The sequence below is a fragment of the Thalassophryne amazonica genome, chromosome 1 (assembly GCF_902500255.1).
Source record: "Thalassophryne amazonica chromosome 1, fThaAma1.1, whole genome shotgun sequence".
Classification (NCBI taxonomy): Eukaryota; Metazoa; Chordata; class Actinopteri; order Batrachoidiformes; family Batrachoididae; genus Thalassophryne; species Thalassophryne amazonica.
The window spans coordinates 171,219,681-171,235,783 of NC_047103.1; the positions used below are offsets into that span (position 1 = coordinate 171,219,681).

The window sequence follows — 16,103 nt, forward strand, 5'->3', positions numbered from 1 at the left end:
CCAGGGTATTTCCACTAATGTGTGTCAAATCCCGAATGCATTGCCGAAATCCTAATGCATCCACAATTTCCAGAAATGATTTGCAGAGGGGATCAGAAGGCTTATTTATATGAATGTTAAAGTCACCAGTGATCAGAATATTATCTACACTAGTTGACAAGTTAGAGATGAACACGCCAAATTCATCTAAGAATTCAGAATATGGGCCAGGAGGCCTATATACAGTGACAAAGTAATACGACTGATTTTTATTCTTCTGACCTTGGCAATGTGTAATATCCTGAGCAGAGCGGAGAATCAGATGCTCAAATGAGTGATATTTGTAACCCTCAACAGCTAATAAGCTAAACCTAGATTTATTAATAAGAGCAACACCCCCGCCTTGCTTCGCATCACGAGGGATGTGACTAAATGTATATGCTGGTGGGCAGGCCTCATTTAAGGGGAGGACAGGTTAGTCCTCACATAGCCCAATCATATCTAAGTGATGATCAATAATTAGATCATTGATCAACAATGATTTTGAGGACAGTGAACTTATGTTAATGAGACCCAGTCTAAGGACCTCAGTGGGGTTGACAGTTGAACTGTTTGGGTTTAGGGGTGTTTCCAGAGTAGCATATATAAGATGCCGAGAAGTAGGTTTGGGTTTAAGACATTCCACTCGCATTGTAGGTAGCAGACACGAAATCTTTGCTATTGCTGGAACAACCACTGGGCCATCTTCAATTTCCACATCATCCAATATAGTAATGGGTATTAAGTTTGGAAAGCATATCCCTCTATGATTTTTATGGACACAACTACGGAAGCAGGCCACAGTCTCAACTTGTTGAAATTCCCTCCCTGACAAATAAACTGCACTATCACCATAGTGGATTTTCTGCACTAAATTTCCCGCTAAGCTAATGGATTCCACACCCACATTTGTCATAAGCCTTGAAGGGTCTCTAATCACCTGCTCTGTGGCCTGTTGTAGATTCCTAATGTTACCCTCCCTGTAGAGCTCTATCTATGTTCGCAGACAAGATGGCGGCGCCTTCCCCAGTAGGGTGGAGGCCATCCGGCATCAGCAAGCCACGGTGGCCCCAGAACGAAGGCCAGTTATCAATAAAGCTAAAGCCTTGCTGTCTACAAAACTGTGCCAGCCACCTATTTAATGATGTCAGCCTGCTAAACGCCTCATCAGTACCCCGGGAGGGGAGGGGACCAGAGACTATTAATCGATGCCGACACATCTTTCTGGCAAGGTCACAAGTCCTCTCTATGTCCATTTTTGTGACCCCTGAGTGCTTCATCCTGATATCATTGGTGCCAACGTGAATAACTATGTGACTATATCTCATGTCATGTTCCTTCGTCTGTCTTCTGCAGCGTCAGCACCCTAAGATGAGATGCAATGTCGGGAGCTCTGGCCCCAGGAATACATTTAACGTCAGCCTGCGTCTGTAACCTGACTTTGCGGGTGATAGAATCCCCTATCACTAAAGTCCGGTGTTTCGGCCTGGAGACAGGAGTGGAAGTCACTCGTGGGCTCAGAGAATTCACATCTGGCAAATCCAAGGGGGAGAACCGATTCACAGTTCGCACTGGCGAGTGTGATCGGGCTGCCACAACCGGGCACCAAGCCCTACGGGGCTTCCTCCGCCTAGCCACAGTCCGAAAGCCGTCCTCCACAGCCGGCGTTTCTAAGCTGATGCTAATGGGCTCGCTAGCCGGCCTTCACTAACCTCATCTGGAGTGCCCGTAACATCTAACTCCACTGCGCTAAGAAGCTGCTCTAACTTACGGACACAGCTCTCTAAGCCACCCTATCTTCCAACATCACGCAGGATTTACAGAGGGTGTAAAGTATAATAAGTAGTGTACTTTGTGCACTAAGAAATTCAAAAATGTAGCCAAGCAAACATGAGCTAACCAATAATGGATAAGCTAACCACTCCTAAGGCTCAGACAGACGCAGATAAATGAATTAAAATTCACAGCAGTTACACTGAAAAACTAACAGAAGTATTAAACAGGTTAAAAAAGCAGCAGCTATAAAATATGCTGAACAGTTAATAACTAACAGGAGTGTAAAAAATGAAATGAAAAAATGATGAGATGGGTCAGAAATAGCTAACGCAAGCTAACCGCTAGCGAAAATGCTAGCCGCTCCTAAGATTTTACACAGGAGTAAAAATTACTTAAAATTCACAGCAGGACAACTGAAAAATGAACAGAAGTATTAAACGGGTAGAAAAGAAACAGCTATAAAAAGTAACAATGGAGAGAGGAGGTGTCGACCTAGCTAGCGAAAGCTAACCGCTAGCGATTCACAACAGGACTGTTGTTAAATAACGTTCAGAGTAGATACAATTAATAACCAGAAGAGTGCTAAACAGAAATAAAAGAAGTGTATACAACCGTGTGAAGTTCAGAGTAGCGTCACAGCAACAAACAAGCAAGTTGCCAGATCTGTCCTGGCAACTTGTGTCAGAGTTGCACCAAGCCCTGTTTCGCTCGCATCACATTGTAAAGTGACCTCTTCTTCTGGGCTGTAGTATTTCAGTATTGGAGCCTGTGTGATTTTTTTCTTTTATGTGTTTGAATGCATCTTCATGTATCTCAGTCCTTTCCCAGAGATTCTCTTTGTGTGTGAGTTGCCTCAGTATCTCACAATCATCTGACAAATGTCCATAAAACTTTGACAGGTAGTTCACAAGTCCTACCAGTCTTTGCACTCCTTTCACTTTCGTTGGTGCGGGCATCTCACAAACCACGTGTATCTTCTCTGGGTCTGCCCGGAGTCCCTCTGCCATGAGCTAATGTCCTATGTATGGGACCTCCTCTTGTCTGAGTTTGAGTTTCTCTGCATTCAGCTTTATGTTCAGTTCTCTGCATCTTTCCAAGAAGAGCCTGAGATTCTTGTCATGGTTTTTCACCGCATCCTGCTTTGTTTCACCTTCTCCTGTGATCAGTACATCATCTGCAATAATGTATGTGCCGTGTAAATTTTCAAGTGCTTGTGTGAGTTTGCGTTGAAATATTTCTGGCTCTGGACTTATTCCCATTGGCATCCTCAGCCAATGGAAACGACCAAAGGGTGTTGCAAAAGTTGTTAAATAAGTTGACTCTTCTTCCAACTTCACGTGCCAGAATCCCTGCTTCACATCACACACTGTGAAGACTTTCGCTTTTGCCAGGTCTGGTAAAACATCGATTGTTGGAAGTGGAAAGTGGCTCCTTTTCAAGGCTTTGTTAAGTGGTCTTGGGTCTATGCATATTCTAGGCCTGCCATTGGGTTTCTGCGCCGACACCATTCCACTGATCCACTCCGTACTCCTCTCACCTGGTGCTATTATTTGTCTGTCCACAAGACTCATGAGTTCCTCTTTTAGTGGTTTCATCATTGATACTGGTACTCTGCGCTTTGGGAGTTTAACCGACTGCACTGTTGTATCTATTTCAAGCCTACATTCACCTTGCAAGCAGCTGTCACCTGTAAACACATCATGAAACTCTGTCTTTATGTCTTGCATCAGCTATTTGTCCTGAATCACTGGCCTTTTGGTCCCAATACTGTCCAGAGCATAAATGTTGTCGTATTGCACCTGGATGAGTTTCATTGCTTCACTTGCACTCCGCCCTAGTAAAGCAGTTTTGCATTCTTCTTCTACAACTTGGAACTCCACTCTGTACTTTTTCTTATTGCTTGGATTTGTCGTCTTTACATTTTCCTAATGGAGACAATTTTGCTTTATTGTACATTACCAGAACCTTGTCCGTGTGTTCCAGTTTCACATTTGGGTTCAACATGTTGACTGGAATGACATTACACAGTCAGTCTGAAAATGCACAACATTGTTGTCAATCAACATTCCTGCAAACAGTTGTTCCTTTTTATTCTGTTTGTCCCTTATGTGGTTTACTTCAGCTGTGGTCTTAGTTACTGCAGTGACAGTCATTATGTCCTCACACGAGTCCGAATCACTTTCTGCTACAGTATGTACGGTTGTCTTGTGCTCTTTATTTCCAGTTTTGCTTCTACACATTACTGCAAAGTGATTGTTCTTGCCGCAGTTTTTACATCTTTTCCCAAAAGCGGGGCATTTTTGTTTCAGTTTCTCGTGGGTTTTCCCACAGTATTTGCATGATACTTAACCATACTTCACGCTCCTTGTTGCTTGTTTCAATGCATGTATGTCCTCTGCGTTTTGTCCTTCAATTGTCTTGCTGTACTCACGAGATCTCCATTGCTCTACGAAGCTCGAGACATTTGTCCAGGTTAAGGTCGCCCTCTCGGAGTAGCCTCTCCCTCCCACCTGAACTGTACGTGCCTCAGACGATCCTGTCGCGTATCAGTGAATCTCTCAGCTGCCCAAAGTTGCATGAGCCAGCTAGCATTCTCAAGTCTGTCATGTATTTGTTGATACTTTCTCCCGGAGCTTGATTGCGAGTAAAAAATTTGTACCGTTCCACTATTTCATTTACATTTGGGTTGCAATGTTCATCTAACTTGCCCATCAAATCCCTCACTGTCACTTTAGCTGCGGAGCCCATCAAGCGTACTACAGATCTCTCTGCCTTGTTCTCCGATTAGATAGTAGAAAAGTTGAACTCATGACCTTTCTTCTGCCTCTGGCATTGTCAAATCTACATACAGTGTGAAGTCTTCTCTCCAAGCTTTCCACGACTTTGAGAGATTGGCAGAGTCCATGCACCACTGTTGAGGCGGTTTTAATCCGTCCATATCTAGCACACTTAAGCGTTTTTCCGTTCTCGGGCTAATGGCTAGTGCTAGTTAACTTCATTCATTCGCTGTTTGGCGGTACCTGTTCCCTCCTAACTCACAGCTCCAACACGACTGGTACTCCAGTTTTAGAAACCACTGCCACCATGTTTCAGCTTGTTCCGTCTCATGACTCTACAATCTGGACGGTTGAGCATTTCCCCCACTCACAGGGAACATTTATTGAACAGGTATACAAGTCATAACAGAAGTCACGTTTTTTCCTCAGTGTGCATCACTCAACTCAGTACGGGTAGGAACCAAAAACATATAAGCAATTCCTATTGCTACAGTCGGCTTTGAAGGATTATGTCAAAACTGCATCATGGATTTTGATGAAATTTTCAATACAGATGCATATTATGCAATTGAAGACTCCATTAAATTATGGAGGTGATCTGGATCTGGATTATGGATCAAGATTTCCCTTTATATAGGCTTTGAAGAATTACGTCAAAACTACTTCAGGGATTCTCACCAAATTTGCATCAGAGATAGATATTAGGGCATGGAAGACTATTAAATTTTGGAGGTGATCCGGACTTGATTTTCAACACTGGTTCCATCAATCAGCAGGAGGTGAGATAAATGGACTACATTTATATAGCGCTTTTCCATCTGCATCAGACGCTCAAAGCACTTTACAATGATGCCTCACATTGATCCATTCACACAAACACACACACCGATGTCAGGGTGTTGCCATGATTTTCAGGTCAGACTGGTGTTTGAAGCGAGGATCCTCTGGTCTTATCCACGAGGGTTATGTGAGGGGATATTTTTTATTTTTGAGTGAATAAACAGGCGTCTGCAAACAGTGAAAATTACATTGAAATAAATGAAATTTTAACAGATTTATCTGCCAGAATGCTGCCATGTCATATCCCACACAACAATGAAGCAAAGGTTTTAACAGGAAATATGATACAGGCTGTGATTTAAATCAGAATCCAAAGCTGAGAAATAGTTTTTTATGTAAAGAAAAAGCAAAGAAAGAATTGCACAAAAAAACTGGAAACAAATGAAGATTATTCTTGCAGACATCTGCTTCCACAAGATTCTGACTATGAACTAGCCTACAGGAAAGAGAAACCAATTAACGATGGTGTTTCAGGTGTTGGGCATTTAATATTCTTCCCCTTCTTCTCCTTCATCACCAAGAGAATCGGTGCCCACTTCTTCATAATCCTTCTCCAGGGCGGCCATGTCTTCCCTGGCCTCTGAGAACTCACCTTCTTCCATTCCCTCTCCAACGTACCAATGGACGAAGGCCCTTTTGGCATACATCAGGTCAAACTTGTGGTCAAGTCGAGCCCAGGCTTCAGCGATGGCAGTAGTGTTGCTCAACATGCACACTGCCCTCTGGACCTTGGCTAGGTCTCCTCCAGGAACCACGGTTGGAGGCTGGTAGTTGATGCCCACCTTGAAACCAGTGGGACACCAGTCAACAAACTGGATGGTACGCTTTGTTTTGATCGTGGCAATGGCAGAATTGACATCTTTGGGCACCACATCACCTCTAAATAACAGGCAGCAAGCCATGTACTTCCCGTGGCGAGGATCGCATTTTACCATCTGATTAGCAGGCTCAAAGCAGGCATTTGTGATCTCAGCCACAGATAACTGCTCATGATAGGCTTTCTCTGCTGAGATTACAGGGGCGTAGGTGGCCAGAGGAAAGTGGATCCGTGGGTAGGGCACCAGGTTGGTCTGGAACTCTGTCAGGTCAACATTCAAGGCACCGTCAAAGCGCAGGGAGGCAGTGATGGAGGACACAATCTGACCAATCAGCCGGTTGAGGTTGGTGTAGGTGGGGCGTTCAATATCCAGGTTTCTTCGACAGATGTCATAAATGGCCTCATTGTCCACCATGAAGGCACAGTCAGAGTGCTCTAGGGTGGTGTGGGTAGTCAGGATGGAGTTATAGGGCTCCACTACAGCTGTGGACACCTGGGGGGCTGGATAGATGGCAAACTCCAGCTTGGACTTCTTGCCATAGTCAACAGAGAGGCGCTCCATCAGCAGAGAGGTGAAACCAGAGCCGGTTCCTCCTCCAAAGGAGTGGAAGATAAGGAAACCTTGGAGACCGGTGCATTGGTCTGCCTACAGCAGAACAAACAACAACAAAAAAGCAAACATAAGAATTCAAACCGGTGGCTTTCAGAACCACAGTATCAGGCTGCTCCAAGTGATCTCACCAGTTTACGAATCCTGTCAAGAACCAGGTCGATGATCTCCTTGCCAATGGTGTAATGACCGCGAGCGTAGTTGTTAGCTGCATCTTCTTTTCCAGTGATCAGCTGCTCAGGGTGGAAGAGCTGGCGGTAGGTGCCAGTACGGACTTCATCTGTGATCAAAATACAGCAACAGTACAGTCAACCGTTTTGGTAGACCTGTTCCAGTACTCACATCTGTCATTAGACATCAGACAGAAATGATCTCACCAATGACCGTTGGCTCCAGATCCACAAAGACGGCTCTGGGAACGTGTTTGCCAGCTCCAGTCTCACTGAAGAAGGTGTTGAAGGAGTCGTCTCCACCGCCGATGGTCTTGTCGCTGGGCATCTGACCGTCCGGCTGGATGCCGTGTTCCAGGCAGTACAGCTCCCAGCATGCATTGCCGATCTGAGCTCCAGCTTGACCAACGTGCACAGAGATGCACTCACGCTGCAAGAACCACCATTTAAGATGAAGTCACACTATAATTTGAACGTTTGTCCCTCTGCTTCTCCCAAGGCCTTTGTCTGATTTCCACCAGACTTGGTGTGGAGGTGAGGGTCAACTCAAGAATTGCCCTTAAAGGGCTTTGGGCAAAATCATTTGGGGTCCCATATCATACAATAATAATCATTATTATATGGTATGTGATTTTGCCAACTTCTGATTGGCCCATTCGCCACTTTCTGAGCTGTACCACATGCCGAGTTGACTGCTGGTGGAGCCGAGTAGACCGCGCGTGCGAAATGAGTATACCTCGCGTGCAGCGTAGTGCTAGCCTATCGAGCGACGCCTTCTATCGATAACAACCAATCAGATAACACGATACAACGCCAACTTTGGCTGTCAGTTTGTTGACAAGATGGCAGAAGTCAGGTTTGCGTCTGTTAGCGACGCTGACTTAAAAACAAATTTTACATGAAAAAGATGCGAAGAACACCCACAGAAACACACAGTCAGCAGCCAACCTGTTTGACAAATACGTCACTGAAAAGGGACATGAACCAACTCTGAAACTTATGACAGACAGATGCTTGACGGAGTACTCGGTCGATTTTACGCGGAAGCTAGACAGGCGAATGGCGAACTTTATAAGAAACCAAGCCTGATGACTCTTCATCATGGACTTAACAGGCATCTCCAGTTGATCAATGGGATGTCAGTTGGTGCAGTACCTTTGTGCGCTGCCCTACAAAAATGCCCCACATTAATGAGGAATGAAAAAAACTGTCTAGTGTGAAATGGCAGACAAGTCTCACTTCTTGCCCGCAACAATAGAAGAGAGTCCTGGTAGCGACTTTAATCAGCAGAAAGGTGAGTCATGATTGACATCTTTAAATGGAATTGACGGAGGTTGATGAATAAATGGTGGATCCACAATCAATGTAGAGAAATGATCCTTTACCCGCTACACACCCTCGAAAACAACGGGCCGTTACTCTAACGCTAGCAAGAACTGTGTGTCAGAGAGTATTTGTGTCAATGTGCTCTAAAGGCATTTGTGTTGTAAAAGATGAAAGTTTCTCACCATGTTTTTGTCTCTTGAAGTGCTCCGGTGTTGACCTGGGATCAGTCGAGTGGGAACGAGGGCAACAAGATGCTTTATAGCAAAGCGTCACTGAGCAACGGCTCGGCCTGTTGTGGTAACCGGAGGAGACGCCAAACACAGTCGCCTCGGATGAAAGAAGAGGAGGAAGAGGAGAAAAAGAAAACCCAGAGGTACGCACACATCCAAGCCACGTCAACTGATCCACACACACACACACACACACACGAGTAAACGTCAACAATCATCTGATTGGCTGTGAAATTCAACCCATCACTGTCAGGTCAGGTATCACATCTTCATTTTAGACCCATCCAAACTGGTGGTGGAGCCTTGCTCAGTGACACTTCAGCAGAATACATTTATTCACAAACATTCAGACAAAACCGAAAAACTGTGACCCCATCAGGCTTCGGTTACACTGTAAGATTCATTTGCAATTCAAAGGCAAACATTAGAGGCAGATGTGACATTTGAGACCAGGCTAAGGTGGCCCCGAGGTGCAAAACCCAACAATACTGAAGTAAAAATGTTTATCTACAATGTGTCAAAAAATATGTCAACAAACAAATTCATGTAGCCTGAACAATGCAGTGAGTGAACACAATGAATGAATGAGGCCGTCTCCTCCACTGTGAACACGACAACTAAAGAATTCAGGAGTTTAAAAAAAGAAAAATCCAACCCGAGTCTTCTGTTGTACGTCGTCTGAGTCACATGGCTGGTTTTGTATGTTTTTCTTTAGGGATGGAGAATATTTGTTTCACATGTTGTTATTTTGTTCAATGTCTATGTTAGCAAATTACATCCAGATAAATAACAGATTAGTTGTTTTAAGAACAAAAACTAGCCTTAAAAAAAAAAAAAAACAGTAAGAGAGAACATTAATTTAATCATATTTCCTTCATAAGGAGAGTAAAACTCTTTTCTGCCCTTTATTGTTTGACGGTTGTGTGTTGTTGTGCGTCTGGAGGGAACCATGGAGATATAATCAGGTTGTGTTGAAAGAACCCCGTCAATGATCATCCTGTTTGCTCTCAGATGTCATTCAGAAAGGCTTATTGCCTGAAGAAAAAAAAAACAAAAAAATAAATAAATAAAACAGTCACACACAAGCTGGACCTTAACAAAACAGATCAAATCCAGGCTCCAGTCTTCCGAGTGTCTTCTGGAAAACTGTCCAGCTTCTTTTTAAGGAAATCCTTCTCTGTTCAGTCATGAAGCTGAGTAATTGGTGATGCAACAGACAACAAATGCACCATGTACAGTTTCTCCAGTCAATCACAGAATTCTGTAACTCCTGCAGAGTTGTCTGAGGGTCTTGATGGCTTCCCTCTCTTGCCTCCTTCTTGCACAGTTGCTCAGTTTTTGAGAAATGCCTCCTTCAGGCAGATTTTCCATACAGTATCATACTCTTTGCATTGATGGAAATGTTCATGTGTCCATCCCCTGATTTATCTAAAGAATACTGGCTGAAAAAGTGATGATTTGTCTTAGAAATATTCTTCATATTCAGTTTGTCCAATTACCTCTCACCTCCAAAAGTGGAGGGATTATGCAGAAAAACAGCTGTAATTCCAAAATGGCCCAAGTGATATTTTTATTCAACTCCTTTGAGTTAAATCTGAAAGTCAACACAAGAAGAACTTTATGGTGGTGGACAAAGACAAAATTACTGTTCCAGTACTTATGGACCTGATTATTCAGTGCCACAGTGTAAAAATCCCTTTTCATGGGATTATCTTTGTTTTGTTTTTTTAACTGCATAACAGAAACAGGAAAAAAAGTTTCCACTTTAAATGTTTTATTTTCCCACACAGCTCAGTGTGAACTCACAGCACTGACCATCAGTGTAGCAGACGCACAGTCAGCAGCATTAAAGAGGGTTTTTTTTTCTTCTTCTGAGAAACATCGCTACAGAAAACATGCACATTTCAGAGTTTCTGCAGAAGTAAAACCTGAAAGTACAGTTAGATCATAAAAAAAGAAATGCACACACTCACTCCTGATAACACAAACACGTGCAGCCACATTAGCGTCACTGCAGACTCCTCCCACACGTGATGTCAGAGTGGGTTGACGTTTTTACAGTGATTGACATACCAACCATCCCAGAATCAATGGAAATTCATCCAAAATTCAAATAATACTCTGCTGTCAAATAACATCATCTCCAGCAGCAGAGATCAAAATGTGAGTTAAACTGTGAAAAACAGTCACAATTAAAGACGGTAAACAAAAAATAAACAGGTAAGGTGGATCCTAATGTTTAGGATGTTTCTTCAATTATTGAAAATCAAAATAAAATTGTTCATGCAATGTGCTTTCCTCAAGACCTCCAATTAAATAAAAAAACAAAACAACAAAAAGCGTGTTCCCTTTAATAACCCAACAAGAAACCGTCTTCTTGAAATTCAAGTCAGCAAAAAAAAACAAACAAAAAAAAAACAGTAGTGTTCTCCAGGGTGTTGGTCTAGGACATTTGTGTTTTTCCAGCTCCTGCAGCAACATTTGATAAAGATTCCATATTTAACCAAAGCTGGTGTCACAGTGTTTATTGTGTAATAAAAGAAGTGACAGTACAAACAAACACCTCATGCAAATGAAAATGTCCAAACTTTTTTTTTGTTAACATGTTATAAAATATTTTGACAGTCATACAGTACATCGACTCGTTTCTCCTTTTAAAAATACTTCTAGCAAGCTCTTTGGAAGGCCGTCTGAGATCAGAATTATTTCAAAATATGTCAGGAATTAATAAATCTAAATAACTCAAACATTTTAAACGAGTTCTTCATCCACGTAATACTTTTTATATGTTTTGACTAAACACAGGCTCATAGATTGACATTTAGCTAACATTTTGTGTTTTTATCTGACAGATGTCATAAAGGAGCCGTTTTGGAGCACAGGACCAAAATAATCTTTATGTGACACTAACTTCAAACCTTCTGGGTAAAGTTCTCAGGAAAAACTCCTTTGGCCGATAGATCTCGTTTCTGCAACCAGTGAGACTCCTTCGTCCCCATCAGCCAGCCGTCATCCTGAAAGACAACACAAAGTCCAAACAGGCTTACAAACTATGACGACAGTATGCAAGAATTAAGCACAATAATTTAATAAAATTATATTAACATGAGAATTTAATGTTGGCTGACATTAGCTCGGTCCCTGCCAAAGTGTTGGGGTTGTCAGCACAGTGTCCCTGGTGGCGTTCGTGTCTCGCTCGGTAGTTGTTGGACTCTACATTTTAGTATATAGTTTGGTGGTGGTGGGGGGTTCACTGGTTGCTGGTGTGTTGCTAGGTGGGCTTTCAGGCAACCAATCAAAAAAAAATAAAGGCTGAACTACCAAAGTTTACCCCCTCAGCCACCAGCACAGCACGAGCTGATCAAGATGTTGGCACCAATATTCTGGGTGTTTGTATTCAAAGACATTGGTGGATGATGGTTATTAAGGTTAAATAAGTGCTTAATGGGAAATTCTACACCATTGTTGGTTTAAGCCCCTTTCACACCAGGCCCACTTCGAGTTGCATCGTGCAGCGTCATGACGACGCCACGTGGAAGCAACCCAGTGCAGAGACGATGTAGCTCAATGCCAGAGCAGCGCAAGGGGCACAAAGGACGAAGCGAATCGGACAGCAAAAATTAAACATGTTTAATTTTTTCTGCTTCGAGCACAGGACGCAGAAATTAAGTGGTTTCAATGCAAGTCAGAGCAACGTTGGGACCAGGAGGCAGAGCTGTGGTCTTACACACCTCTCTGCAGCTTCTCTCCCCCTGCCATCCCCTTATTACCCCATCCCCGTAGAGACGGTGTCTGCTCCCAGACTACCAATAACCAACAAAAATCTATTTAAGCATAAAAATTCAAAAAGAAAAAATAATATAGCACCTTCAATTGCACCACAGACTAAAACAGTTAAATGTGGTCTATTAAACATTAGGTCTCTTTCTTCTAAGTCCCTGTTGGTAAATGATATAATAATTGATCAACGTATTGATTTATTCTGCCTAACAGAAACTTGGTTACAGCAGGATGAATATGTTAGTTTAAATGAGTCAACACCCCCGAGTCACACTAACTGTCAGAATGCTCGTAGCACGGGCCGGGGCGGAGGATTAGCAGCAATCTTCCATTCCAGCTTATTAATTAATCAAAAACCTAGACAGAGCTTTAATTCATTTGAAAGCTTGTCTCTTAGTCTTGTCCATCCAAATTGGAAGTCCCAAAAACCAGTTTTATTTGTTATTATCTATCGTCCACCTGGTCGTTACTGTGAGTTTCTCTGTGAATTTTCAGACCTTTTGTCTGACTTAGTGCTTAGCTCAGATAAGATAATTGTAGTGGGCGATTTTAACATCCACACAGATGCTGAGAATGACAGCCTCAACACTGCATTTAATCTATTATTAGACTCTATTGGCTTTGCTCAAAAAGTAAATGAGTCCACCCACCACTTTAATCATATTTTGGATCTTGTTCTGACTTATGGTATGGAAATAGAGGACTTAACAGTATTCCCTGAAAACTCCCTTCTGTCTGATCATTTTTTAATAACATTTACATTTACCCTGATGGACTACCCTGCAGTGGGGAATAAGTTTCATTACACTAGAAGTCTTTCAGAAAGCGCTGTAACTAGGTTTAAGGATATGATTCCTTCTTTATGTTCTCTAATGTCATATACCAACACAGAGCAGAGTACCTACCTAAACTCTGTAAGGGAGCTAGAGTATCTCGTCAATAGTTTTACATCCTCATTGAAGACAACTTTGGATGCTGTAGCTCCTCTGAAAAAGAGAGCTTTAAATCAGAAGTGTCTGACTCCGTGGTATAACTCACAAACTCGTAGCTTAAAGCAGATAACCCGTAAGTTGGAGAGGAAATGGCGTCTCACTAATTTAGAAGATCTTCACTTAGCCTGGAAAAAGAGTTTGTTGCTCTATAAGAAAGCCCTCCGTGAAGCTAGGACATCTTTCTACTCATCACTAATTGAAGAAAATAAGAACAACCCCAGGTTTCTTTTCAGCACTGCAGCCAGGCTGACAAAGAGTCAGAGCTCTATTGAGCTGAGTATTCCATTAACTTTAACTAGTGATGACTTCATGACTTTCTTTGCTAACAAAATTTTGACTATTAGAGAAAAAATGACTCATAACCATCCCAAAGATGTATCGTTATCTTTGGCTGCTTTCAGTGATGCCGGTATTTGGTTAGACTCTTTCTCTCCGATTGTTCTGCCTGAGTTATTTTCATTAGTTACTTCATCCAAACCATCAACATGCTTATTAGACCCCATTCCTGCCAGGCTGCTCAAGGAAGTCCTACCATTATTTAATGCTTCAATCTTAAATATGATCAATCTATCTTTGTTAGTTGGTTATGTACCACAGGCCTTTAAGGTGGCAGTAATTAAACCATTACTTAAAAAGCCATCACTTGACCCAGCTATCTTAGTTAATTATAGGCCAATCTCCAACCTTCCTTTTCTCTCAAAGATTCTTGAGAGGGTAGTTGTAAAACAGCTAACTGATCACCTGCAGAGGAATGGTCTATTTGAAGAGTTTCAGTCAGGTTTTAGAATTCATCATAGTACAGAAACAGCATTAGTGAAGGTTACAAATTATCTTCTTATGGCTTCGGACAGTGGACTTATTTCTGTGCTTGTTCTGTTGGACCTCAGTGCTGCTTTTGATACTGTTGACCATAAAATTTTATTACAGAGATTAGAGCATGTCATAGGTATTAAAGGCACTGCGCTGCGGTGGTTTGAATCATATTTGTCTAATAGATTACAGTTTGTTCATGTAAATGGGGAATCTTCTTCACAGACTAAAGTTAATTATGGAGTTCCACAAGGTTCTGTGCTAGGACCAATTTTATTCACTTTATACATGCTTCCCTTGGGCAGTATTATTAGACGGTATTGCTTAAATTTTCATTGTTACGCAGATGATACCCAGCTTTATCTATCCATGAAGCCAGAGGATACACACCAATTAGCTAAACTGCAGGATTGTCTTACAGACAAAGACATGGATGACCTCTAATTTCCTGCTTTTAAACTCAGATAAAACTGAAGTTATTGTACTTGGCCCCACAAATCTTAGAAGCATGGTGTCTAACCAGATCGTTACTCTGGATGGCATTTCCCTGATCTCTAGTAATACTGTGAGAAATCTTGGAGTTATTTTTGATCAGGATATGTCATTCAAAGCGCATATTAAACAAATATGTAGGACTGCCTTTTTGCATTTACGCAATATCTCTAAAATCAGAAAGGTCTTGTCTCGGAGTGATGCTGAAAAACTAATTCATGCATTTATTTCCTCTAGGCTGGACTATTGTAATTCATTATTATCAGGTTGTCCTAAAAGTTCCCTAAAAAGCCTTCCGTTGGTTCAGAATGCTGCAGCTAGAGTACTGACGGGGACTAGCAGGAGAGAGCATATCTCACCCGTGTTGGCCTCTCTTCATTGGCTTCCTGTTAATTCTAGAATAGAATTTAAAATTCTTCTTCTTACTTATAAGGTTTTGAATAATCAGGTCCCATCCTATCTTAGGGACCTCGTAGTACCATATTACCCCATTAGAGCGCTTCGCTCTCAGACTGCGGGCTTACTTGTAGTTCCTAGGGTTTGTAAGAGTAGAATGGGAGGCAGAGCCTTTAGCTTTCAGGCTCCTCTCCTGTGGAACCAGCTCCCAATTCAGATCAGGGAGACAGATACCCTCTCTACTTTTAAGATTAGGCTTAAAACTTTCCTTTTCACTAAGGCTTATAGTTAGGGCTGGATCGGGTGACCCTGGACCATCCCTTGGTTATGTTGCTTTAGACGTAGACTGTGGGGGGGTTCCCATGATGCACTGTTTCTTTCTTTTTTTTGCTCCGTATGCATCACTCTGCATTTAATCATTAGTGATCGATCTCTGCCCCCCTTCTCGGCATGTCTTTTTCCTGGTTCTTTCCCTCAGCCCCAACCAGTCTCAGCAGAAGACTGCCCCTCCCTGAGCCTGGTTCTGCTGGAGGTTTCTTCCTGTTAAAAGGGAGTTTTTCCTTCCCACTGTGGCCAAGTGCTTGCTCATAGGGGGTCGTTTTGACCGTTGGGGTTTTTCATGGTTATTGTATGGCCTTGCCTTGCAATATGGAGCGCCTTGGGGCAACTGTTTGTTGTGATCTGGCGCTATATAAGAAAAAAGTTGATTGATTGATTGATATATATATATATATATATAGCTGTGGTCAAATTCCACGACTTCAAAGAACAAAAACTGATACGAACACAAATAACAACCAGCGAGATCTTTAATTTCAACAAAATGCATGTGACTGACCTGCTCATCAGGGTTATCAAAGGCCACAACCAGCACAACGTCTCCAATCTTTAGTTCCAGCTCATCGCCATCGGTGGCGGTATAATCATGTATCGCTTTGACCTGGAGTAAAACAATAAATAATATTAACAACAGTAGGTTTTACCGGTTCAAACATTCATACCGTTAGTGCTATTTGAGAATTCAAGGGACATTTTATAAACAATCTTGCTTCATAAACTACTTAAAGTT

The 16,103-nt window shown here is 42.3% G+C and overlaps 2 protein-coding genes across 5 annotated transcripts in view; both read right to left on the reverse strand.

Annotated features, from left to right (window-relative positions):
- Window positions 1-5,805: 5,805 nt before the first annotated feature.
- Window positions 5,806-8,685, reverse strand: LOC117518244 (tubulin alpha-1A chain-like). Its single transcript, XM_034179333.1, has 4 exons — window positions 8,517-8,685; window positions 7,216-7,438; window positions 6,970-7,118; window positions 5,806-6,874 (listed from the first exon to the last, which is right to left on the reverse strand). The coding sequence occupies exons 1-4, from the start codon at window positions 8,517-8,519 to the stop codon at window positions 5,897-5,899; spliced, it is 1,353 nt and encodes a 450-aa protein (XP_034035224.1). The 5' UTR covers window positions 8,520-8,685; the 3' UTR covers window positions 5,806-5,896.
- Window positions 8,686-11,074: 2,389 nt separating this feature from the next.
- bin1b (bridging integrator 1b) overlaps window positions 11,075-16,103 on the reverse strand; it is a 53,692-nt gene continuing 48,663 nt past the window's right edge. For all 4 annotated transcript variants that reach the window (XM_034179351.1, XM_034179345.1, XM_034179368.1 and 1 more), the window contains 2 exons: window positions 15,873-15,974; window positions 11,075-11,578 (listed from right to left, as the gene is read on the reverse strand). In XM_034179351.1, coding sequence (XP_034035242.1) covers window positions 11,477-11,578; window positions 15,873-15,974 — 204 coding nt within the window. In that variant the 3' untranslated portion in view covers window positions 11,075-11,476. The remainder of the gene's footprint in view (window positions 11,579-15,872; window positions 15,975-16,103) is intronic.

Excerpts from the sequence above, each read along its gene's own strand:
- LOC117518244 (XM_034179333.1), bottom strand. Across the intron at positions 7,119-7,215 it reads TCTGGAGCCAACGGTCATTG|ATGAAGTCCGTACTGGCACC; the intron begins GTGAGATCATTT and ends TTTTGATCACAG. Across the intron at positions 6,875-6,969 it reads TTGACAGGATTCGTAAACTG|GCAGACCAATGCACCGGTCT; the intron begins GTGAGATCACTT and ends GTTCTGCTGTAG.